The sequence below is a fragment of the Pyrus communis genome, chromosome 7 (assembly GCF_041283825.1).
Source record: "Pyrus communis isolate YQ-2024b chromosome 7, ASM4128382v1, whole genome shotgun sequence".
NCBI classification, from domain to species: domain Eukaryota; kingdom Viridiplantae; phylum Streptophyta; class Magnoliopsida; order Rosales; family Rosaceae; genus Pyrus; species Pyrus communis.
In genome coordinates, this window is record NC_142571.1 from 19604676 (window position 1) to 19615011 (window position 10336).

Below are 10336 nucleotides of genomic sequence, written 5' to 3' on the forward strand. Positions count from 1 at the left end.
AAAAAAAAAAAAAACCTCATTTAATAATTATATTGTTTTTTATTTTATTTTTGTGATTTTTTTAGCATACGATATTATATATATTAAAGGGAGAGGTGGACTTAGCCTCACAATGGGCTAACAATAATGTGGTTCAAATTCACGTTTGGCAATAATCGAACCTAAGACCTCTCACTTACAAATGAAGAGAAATATCATTAGACTGTAGTACTAGTGGTCTCTAAGATTGGCATAACTCCTTACTTTGATAGCTGTGATTTTAAATTAATAAAAGTGATCACTGAGATTGTCCACCGTTAATCATTTTGGTCCTTGTGTGAAAATCTCAATTAAATTGAAGTAACCACCAATTCACAGAAGAATCATAATGATAGACGGCGAACAATCTTAAGATCTACTTCTACAAACTTTAAATCTCATGAACCAAAATAAGAAATATGACATCTCAAAGACAAAAATGCACATAATGAAATTAAACACTAGCAACAAAATTACTTTTGAGTTACTTTTACTTTCGATATTTTATTTTCATTTAATTTCTGTTATTTCTTATCTTCTATCCCATTATCTTTTTTATTCTTGCGTGTTCAATTTTTTAGCATTTAGATTGTATAATTTTAAAAAAGATTAGTCGACAGAATCGATGGTAGAACCGTAAACGTACGTAGTATCATATGCAATTGATAAACAATTAACCTAAAAATAATTGATAATTAGGCATGCCCTAGTTTTGGTCCACTACATCAATTGGTTTTTTCCATTTTTAACGCCTTTTGTGACCGATTTGCTACCAAAATTGACGAGGTGCACCCATTACCCAATGTGTGTAGCAAAATGAGAAGGTAGGGATGGGGAATGAGGGTTCTCTTTGGATTTTCTTTGTGAAGATTATAGGGATTCTTAAATTATGTTTGTTCGTCATAAATCGTACGATCAGTTTTTGTCAAGTATTATTCATATTTAATTTTAAATAAAAGTATTTAAAATGATTTCTTTTTTTTTTTTTATGAAGAAGAAATTTATTAAAGTTTAAAACCTCTAATACAACCGTTTTCAATACAATCAAAATTAAAGACCTCCGTAGCCAAAATCGGAAGCCAATAATCCCAAAAATGAGAGTTGGCAACAATGAGGCCCGTATAAGCTAATGCATCCATCACGAAATTTGTCTCCCAATAAATATCTTCCAACTGATATGTCGAAACCCAGAAGCTAACCATTTGATATCTTCTATGATAGGTTTAAGATGCCAAGGGGGCATCCAAACAATATCTTGCACCACCTGGATGACAAGCTTAGAATCTCCTTCAATCATCAACTTCTTCACACATTTGCATTTGGCGAACAAAAGCTTAGAATCTCCTTCCTTTAAAGCAACAACCTCTGCAACCAAAATGGTGGCGCCATCAAGATTCAATGCCCCAGCACCAACAGGTTGCCCCTCTTCATTTCTAAGAACAAAAGCAGCTGCAGAACGATTCGAACTAACAGACCCATCAAAGTTTAATTTTCATATAACCATGATGAGGAGGACGCCAGCAAATGGGGTGTTGGTGGCAAGCATCACCCCTAGAGATCTTCTTACAATTAACATTAAAAAAGGATAAGCCTACACTTTGCGGCAATGGAGATACTCCGAGCGGGACTATGATTCATACTTCTAAAAACTTTATTATTTCTATCATTCCACATTTGCCAACAATTCAGATGAGCTATACTAAGGTCACTCAAATCATTGCACTCAGTATTGTCAATTAATTCCATCAAATCTAACACGTTATTAAATTGGGGCAAATTATTCTTCCAGGAACTTACCGAGGAAAGGTTCCACATTTCTTTAGCATGCTCGCAATTAAGAAAAATGTGATTTTGAGTCTCGTCCTCATTGCCACACATAGGACACAATTTGTTAATATTCTGAATGAATTTACTCAATTTCATCCTAGTATGAAGTCTTTCATGAACAAGAAGCCAAACAAAATGTTTTACCTTGGAAGGTATCATTAACTTCCATATCTGCTTAAGGAGTTTCTGTCTTTTAATTTCTGACCGCACCAGAGGTACGAAACGAACACGATTTGAAGATTTCCAAGAATTTTCACAAAGAATATCCAAATAGAATTCTCATTCAAAGATGGGTACACTAGAATGTAGCACCCACGTGGATGTAAGTGGTGACACGTTAGCCATTTCAAGATCTCTAGAAAGTATCGGCAACATGATATTTGAAAAGTGATCATCTTTGGATCTCTTTCTTTTAATCCACCAAATCAGGAAACTCATACCATTAAAATTTGAATAGCTATAAAGAGAGGTCTACTTTAAAAGTTATAATAATTTCAGCCTTTAGATCAAATTTTAATAGTACAAATACCTTAATTTGATAAATTAGAAGGAAGAGATTCGAAGAGAATCTCATTCCATGATATTTGAGCTGGCTACGCAATCGGTGCTCGCCTGCACCCCACATCCTTTCCGAGTCAATCTACGTGGAACACGTCAGCCGACGGGACCACAGACACCGACATGTGCGGAAACGGGTAGGGCCCAGCACGAAGTACGTGTTGAGATGGGTGCGTTGCCCATTTGATTATTCTCTTTTTGTTTAAAGGAAGGAAAGGCCTCGTTGGCAGTTGCACAGTTCCATACTTTCTCCCTCTCTATCTCTTACGTGTCGTGTCGATCTCCTCGCCGTCGGATGGGATCAATGTAAACCGTCGATTGTATTTGCGTCAGGGTGGGACCCATGCGATATTTGACCGAATATATGAGTTTCATTTTCTAACGTATCTGGGATGGCGACTGAGGCGAGGCATTGGGCGTGACGCGATGGTGAGGTAGAAGATGGAGATGTGGTGGAAGGCGGGCGGAGTGCGGTGGCGATTGGGTAAGATTCGAGTCAAAACGGCAGGATGCGTCAAACAAGGAGTGGACGCCGCGTGGCTTGCTTTGCATGTCAGAACAAACGTTTTTTACATCATCTACATTGCACAGGTGTTGGAGACATCTCTCACAAAAAATATGATACATGTGTATTTTAGTCGTATTTGTTAATTTAACCTGCTGTGAAAAACGTTATTGTTAGTTAGTTATACCAAAGTTTTTATGCAACATTTGTGTGACTAGAAATGATATTCAAGCGTGATTAATTCTTACAATATTTCAGTCTAATAAGAACTCACTTCCTGTATTGATTGTCGTCATCAGCATTTTCCAAAGAAATCGCCAATAAGTTGAAAAGGATAGCCAATAAAAGATCGATTTTGGTTTTTATAAAATAAAAATGTTAAAGAAGTCATATTTTCAGATAATATTTTACTGACTAACTATCTATGATATAAAAACAGGATCTTCCTCACTCTTTTCATAAAATTATATCGGAGGATCAATGTTGTCCAATAAGAATGATCTCAGGTACCGTTTGATACGTTGGACAGGACGGAGCAAAGTGGGACAAGGCGTTCCGTCCCACGTTTGGTGCGCCTAAAACGGGTGGAACGAGCTGTTTCACGGAAAGAGTTTTGGGTGAATTTTCGTTCCACCTCACCCCTTGGAACGACTCGTTCCACATCTGTGGAACACAAAATTATAACCTCTCCGTCTCCTTCTTCTTCCTCCTTGTTTCCATCCGAGGGCATCTTTGCTCCTGTTCCATTCTGTTCCGTTCCGTCCTGTCCTATCCCGTCCCGTACCATTCTGTTTCGTCCCGTCCTGTCTGCATACCTATCGTTTGGTATGTAGACGGGACGGGATGGAACGGGATGGGACAGGACGGGACGGAATGGAACGGAACGGGAGCAAAGATACCCTCGGATGGAAACAAGGAGGGAGAAGAAGGAGACGGAGAGGTTATAATTTTGTGTTCTACGGATGTGGAATGAGTCGAGGGGGTGAGGTGGAACGAAAATTCACCCAAAACTCGTTCCATGGAACAGCTCGTTCCACCCGTTTTAGGCGTACCAAACGTGGGACGGAACACCTTGTCCTACTCTGTTCCGTCCCGTCTCACGTACCAAACGGTATCAAAGAATGTTATCCAATGAGAAGCAACCATGCAATCAAAATTCGGGGAATTGTGCAATAATTTAACTAAAGGATAATGCTAAATAGATTAAATTTATACATAAAACTTTATAAATTACACGACATAAAAGTTGATGATTGAAGTATTATTTAAGCGTTGATAAACGTGCTCATTTATATTGATAACCCAATATTTAGCTTACAAAATTTTGTTTACAAATTTAATCTTTCTAACTATATCAGTAATTAAATTATGAAAAACTATCTATAGATTAATCAAAAGCTAATTTATGCAACAATGGCATGTGGCATATAGCTTGGATCCGCACGTCATGACTTTTGAAAATCACGTCCCGCCGGGCGCCAGGTAAAATATCTGCCAAATCACATTTTTAAAGAAAAATCAGATCCTTGTTACATAGAGAATCTTAATCTAAGCATCTCACTATCTTGTTAACGTGTGGCTCAAAGACCCCATTTAGTGGAACCTTTCTTTTGATGATAATTTCTACTGCTAAGTATTATGATATAATAATATTCTTCTTCATTTGTAAGTAAAAAATTTTAGTTCGATTATCGTCAAAAGATCAAATTGAATCCAGAACCCGGAACGCGTAGATTGAGTGGCCGCTAGACACGTGTACGGACAAGCTGACGCCGGAATAAATAAAAAAGGCCAGCGCGAATGTCGACGGGCCAGCTCAACAACCACTACACGACTTCGTATATACGGTGTACCGTATACGCCCTCCCTCCATACAACACGTGTTCCGTGACGTGGCCGTTGGCTTGGCGCTCTTCTTCTTCCTCCCCCTCCCCCTCCCTCTTGTTCTTCTCCTCCATCACTCCCTCTGTCTATTGTTTTCCTTTGCGATATAAAATGAGCTCTTTCTCTCCAAATTTTTAGAGAGAAGGAAAATGCAAGGGTTGTGAAGCCTGGTCGCCATTGAAGACAGTTGAAGCTTTGAGAAATTTGAAGCAAATTCTGCAGTTTTTTTTGCTCTTTTTAGCTTTGATTTCGGACGTCGGGAGGGGAAGATTCGGAATTGAGAGTTCAAGGTACGTTGAATTTGGAGTTCCGGTTGATTTTTTTACGTTTGGATTGTGGCTAAGGCTCTGTTTGGTTGCTGAGAAAATGGATAAAGTAAGGGGAAAGGGCATAATTTCTTTGTTACTTGAACGGAATTACGATGAGAAAATGTGTAGGTAGATGAAGGAATTCAAAGTATGCGTCTTTATATTTTTTTTCCCTCAGCTTGAGATTTTCTTAGCAACCAAACAGAGGCTTAGAGTGGAATATTTTGATTGATCTGGAAGAAATCTCTTTTTTGTTTTCTTTTTTCCTTTGAAGTAGGATAAATTAGCGATTAATATAGTTTTACTTAGTTGATGAACACTCACCAAAGAGCTAATGCTAATGCTATTGCTGCTACAAAATTTGGTAAATGAATGAAGTCTCAATTGTTGTTCTAGTGTGAAGTATTCAGCACCGTCTTCAATCGGTTTTCCAAATTTTCCGCAGATATCCGATTCCTCTGGTTTCGACCGGTTTGTTTTTGATTTGGAAGATATGAACTCCATTTCGTATGTGCATCAAGCAATCTCAAGTAACATGTTGTTTTCTTGTCGGTGCTTTAGCGTTAATTGAGTTTGTTTATGGAGGCGAATCGATTCATCGGTCTTAATTTATTTCTGAAAGAGCGTAAGAAAGGTTGGCTGATAGATGTACACTAACTTCTTCTATGCAAGGCATCGGTAAAATATAGTTTGTTGAAAAATGTGCAAGTAGCGGAAACTTATAAGCATATTTTCTGTAAGCTGCTTATCCAAAATTTTCAACATTTCTTATCTCAGATGAGAAAATCTTTACCAAAATTTGTCATCTTTGAGTCATACATTTGCCTATTGGTTTGCTAGTTTTTGTTTTCGCCTTCTCGGTCACTGTGGGTGTGCTAATTTATGCTCTGTGCAGTCTGGACAGATGAAAGGAGTGATGCTCTAATCAAGGAAGATCGCGATACTTCTTCACGTTATCATTGAATAAGCCATTGTCTTTATCGATGGGAAACGATGATGATGCAAAGTCTGCTAAATCCGAAAAATCATCCTCGCCTCTGCCGGGAGTAAGCACATATATGTTGTTGTTTTTGTGATATCCTTAGTGGTTTACTATTGGGGCTTGTTTCTAAGTATTTCACGATCGTTTTATACTGACAGGATCAGACAAATCATACAAACCAGACCAATACGCAAGTCTGTCCTGATTGGGGAGCCATGCAGGTTACGCATTTGTTTTGCATTTTTGCCCGAACAACTTTCAGTGGAATTATGTTGTACCGTTTCATGTGAACTGATTCGGGCCAAACCCTTGTACCTTCAGGCTTATTATGGTCCCAGAGTTGCTCTCCCTCCATATTATAACTCAGCTATGGCTTCTGGGCACCCTCCTCATCCCTATATGTGGGGAGCACCACAGGTACTTTCTTTTTCTTCAAAGTGGTTCAAACATTCAATTTAAGTTAGCAATTGCCTATGCATGCTGGAATATACTGTATGAGAAGTTGTTGACTTGTTAATTCTTTCAGCATATGTTGCCACCCTATGGTGCACCTTACGCAGTATACTCGCATGGAAGTGTTTACGCACATCCGGCAGTTCCCCTTGTAAGTTTAAATTTTCATCATTTTCGTTGAAGATCCTACATTTCATCAAACTTTCTGTTTGCTTCGCAGTTTGGAGAGTGATTTATTGATTTTTAAAGTTCCCCAACTTTAGTGATGTACCTTTTGAAAGCGGAGGCTAGATTGTATTTGCCCCACATTCTTTACTATTATTGTGTAACCGTATTTGTACTAGTACTTCTTGGACATTCCAATTGCCACTGATCTCCCCATGCTTCCCCAATGGAAATGAATAAGCATTGCCATTTCCTTATGTAGATATAGCTCCCAGTCAATAATTCATAACTCCGTCCACCCTATTTGGTTAAAAGTTGTTGCGCAATCCAGTGCCTTCCACGTCCTTCCCCCTTTTTTCCCGTGTGATATAACTGTAATATTTACAAGACTGGAAGTTTCTTATGCATTAACTAATTGTTTTTCCTGATATAGGCATCCCATGGTGAAGGTGTTCCATCCTCACCTGCTGTAAGTGAAGTTTCACCTCCTGATTTTCATATGTCCATAGACAGAGTGTTTCATCTTTATCTTTGAATGTAACTCTATTGTGGTGCAATAATGCAGGCCGCCACTCCTTTGAATATGGAAACACCTACAAAGTCATCTGGTAATACTGAACGAGGGTTAATGAAAAAGCTGAAAGAATTTGATGGGCTTGCAATGTCAATAGGCAGTGGTAATGTTACGAATGCTGAAGGTGGAGCTGAACAGAGTCTCTCCCAGAGGTTTGTAAACCAGTTTATCTTATTTCTTCCTTTTGTTGGTCCACCTTAAAGATATGCCCCTCCTAGCGCACCACTCTGGTCCACTCTCTGGTGGACTGGAATTCTCCTTTCGCTCACGTGTATCTGGAAAATTAGTTCACTAGGCTCTGCGTTTTTCGTGTGAATATATTGTTTATGGGCTAATTTTGTGAGTTTGTTACCATGTTAACAGTTCTAGAACTGAAGGTTCTAGCGATGGAAGTGATGGGAATACTGCTGCGGTGAGGACTTCTTCATTTGCTTGTAGCATGTTTCTGCTGTACCGTCCTTTTTTTTTCACTTGATTTGAATATTCTATGTATATTTATTGATGATTAATGGCGAAGTTAAATTGCACTATCTGCCTGTTTTATGGCCAGGCAAATCAAACCAGAAGAAAAAGAAGTCGTGAGGGAACACCAGCCACTGGTATTACTCTGTTCTTCACCAAGTGTTACATCTTGATGAACAACAAAGTTGGCCTGCAATCAATATCTTTTTTTAGTAAATATCTCTTATTTCATAAAGCTTAAAATCTTAAGATGTGAGTCAATTGTTGTTTTACATCCAAACACACTCCCTCACATGCGAACATCTCTCCACCACTTAACTCAGACTTTGATAGGTAATATTTTTAGAGGTTTAAAATCAGGATCCTCCGCTTTGATGCAGTGATAGATTCACTGGTGTTTTACAGTACACCAAATCTTAAGTTGTTTGTTTTAACCTGCTTTGGACACGTATTTTTGCTCAATATTTGTTCCAGCAGCTGGAGATAGGAAGACCGACATGCAGCCTGGTCCAGTTTCTGCTAAGGAGGCAAATGCAGCTACTGATAAAGTGTTGGGTGTAACTATTGCTGCTGCTAATATCCCGGGAAAAGTGGTAGGACCAGCTGTTTTTCCTGGTGTGACCACGGTGTTGGAACTCAATAACCCACCTATCTTGAACTCAAAGACGAGTCCTACCTGTGTTCCACAATCCTGTGCAGTTTTGCCTCCTGAAACCTGGATAGATGTATGGTTTGCGCATGTCACTTTGTAGTTGTTAGATATGCTTTAGTTTCTCATACTTCATCCAAGTTTTGCACCACTGAATGTAACTTATGGTAGCTTGATTATGATTCGCAGAATGATCGGGAGATTAAACGGGAAAGGAGGAAACAATCAAATCGGGAATCTGCTAGAAGATCCAGGTTGAGGAAGCAGGTATGGAAATTGTGAAAGAGCCATGTAATAATATTCTATTTGTAGAATGTGTTCATAATAATGAAGATATGATGCTAATGCTTATTCCGTCCAGGCTGAGACTGAAGAACTTGCACAACAGGTTGACGCCTTATCTGCAAAGAATGTGGAACTTAAATCTGAAATAAACCGATTAACAGAGAATTCTGCTACACTCAAGCTAGAAAACACTACGTTATTGGTACGTTCACATGCTATTTCAGAATCATTTCTTTCCTTGGAGATTGATGAAAATTTATGCGGCCGTTGTTCTTGTGCTAACTTACATTCTTTTCTCAACATACTAGGATAAACTGAAAAACGCACGCGCAGGAAGAATGGAAGATATCATCATGAACATCGATGATAAGAGGGTCCAGCCTTTCAGTACCGAGAACCTACTGTCAAGAGTTAATAACGCAGGTTCCGTTGCTAGGGATGCTGAGAAAGACGGCGACAATGACATGTATGAGAAAAACAAGGGGGCAAAGCTGCACCAACTCCTGGACGCGAGTCCAAGGGCAGATGCAGTCGCCGCTGGCTGATCAATAGACCGGTAATTTGTGCAGTTTATTTAGTTATGTAGTTTTGGCATATTACAAGCCCAAAATTACTGCTAAAAATTAGCCGGAGAACGCACAGCTAAGCCGCTTGGAATTGCGGTGAAAGCTGAGGCTCTAATTTTTACAGTGTGGTTAGTTATCTCATGGAAGAAGTAACGGCTTATTTTTTTCTGATTTAATCTTGAGTTAAAAGACTAGAATTCAGATGTGCTGGAATGGCCACTGAAGGGTGATGTACATTGAAGAGTGGAGAGATTTAGAACAGAACAACCAGCCCTAATTATATGCGTGTGTGTGTGATGTAAACTTAACAGTTAAATGTGATGACTCTGCAATGTCAATGTACGCTTTTATTTGTGACACATTTTAAAATACTCGTCTCCATCTCTTTTATCACGCGATATTATGGAATATTGAATAGATATGAACATAGCACGTGTCTAACTAGTTGCAGACAAGAAAACAAGTTTGTCATGCTCATTTCTAGCGACCAACGTGAGATGTAATTGTTGAATAACATGAAAACTTTAGTATGACTTAATAATTGCGTAGCAACCATGGGTCTGTTGTCCTCATTTTTGTGTTTTCATTGTGTCTTCTTGTTAATTTTTCGATACTTGTCCTAGTACTTAATCCGCAGTTAACTCTGTGAAGTTTTTTTATTTGGTAATTAAAAATTAAAAACAAAACTAAAAAATACAATGAAATACGGGAGCGTATTCTTAATCAAAATCAATCTCCTTCTCGATTCTCATCTCTTAAACTCACTCTGAGTGAGGAGGATTATTATAGCGGGTGAAGGATCAGACTTCCTGCAATTCATACAATTGAAATCGGAGAACCCGTGATGGTTACGGTTAGGGCTGCCATTATGCGACTCTAAGATATTGGGCTTCTATTAGATCAATTAGACCTGCTATTGTTGTTGTTATCTATTAGGCTCATTACATATGTAATACCATTGAGCTTGTTTACATCTCAAACCCTAGCTATTTTTTGGTGTATTTAAACCCCTTTTATGCCGTAAAGAGACTAGGAATGAAGATAGGAATTTACTTTGATTTCTTTTCCATTTTCTACATTTACTTTCTTGCAATTTTCCT

General features: G+C 38.5%; 1 protein-coding gene across 4 annotated transcripts; it reads left to right on the plus strand.

Annotated features, from left to right (window-relative positions):
- The first annotated feature begins 4676 nt into the window (after positions 1–4676).
- LOC137734821 (common plant regulatory factor 1-like) lies at positions 4677–9605 on the plus strand. 4 transcript variants are annotated; one of them, XM_088696450.1, is made up of 14 exons: positions 4881–5082; positions 5546–5607; positions 5996–6146; positions 6241–6303; positions 6404–6499; positions 6609–6686; positions 7134–7169; positions 7266–7426; positions 7638–7686; positions 7825–7873; positions 8211–8461; positions 8575–8652; positions 8747–8872; positions 8979–9605. In XM_088696450.1, exons 3-14 carry the CDS (start codon positions 6084–6086, stop codon positions 9213–9215), a joined length of 1287 nt encoding a protein of 428 aa, XP_088552576.1. In that variant the 5' UTR covers positions 4881–5082; positions 5546–5607; positions 5996–6083; the 3' UTR covers positions 9216–9605. The 4 variants fall into 4 exon arrangements, with proteins under 4 accessions (XP_088552577.1, XP_068330214.2, XP_088552578.1 ...); XM_088696451.1 differs by lacking the exon at positions 5546–5607 and having other exon boundaries at positions 4677–5082; positions 8214–8461; XM_068474113.2 differs by lacking the exon at positions 5546–5607 and having other exon boundaries at positions 4717–5082.
- Positions 9606–10336: the final 731 nt, after the last annotated feature.

Bases quoted from the DNA above. Each gene is read 5' to 3' on its own strand.
- LOC137734821 (XM_068474113.2), top strand. From the start codon at position 6,084: ATGGGAAACGATGATGATGCAAAGTCTGCTAAATCCGAAAAATCATCC. The intron at 6,687-7,133 runs GTAAGTTTAAAT...TTCCTGATATAG, and splicing joins CACATCCGGCAGTTCCCCTT to GCATCCCATGGTGAAGGTGT. The intron at 8,462-8,574 runs GTATGGTTTGCG...TATGATTCGCAG, and splicing joins CTCCTGAAACCTGGATAGAT to AATGATCGGGAGATTAAACG.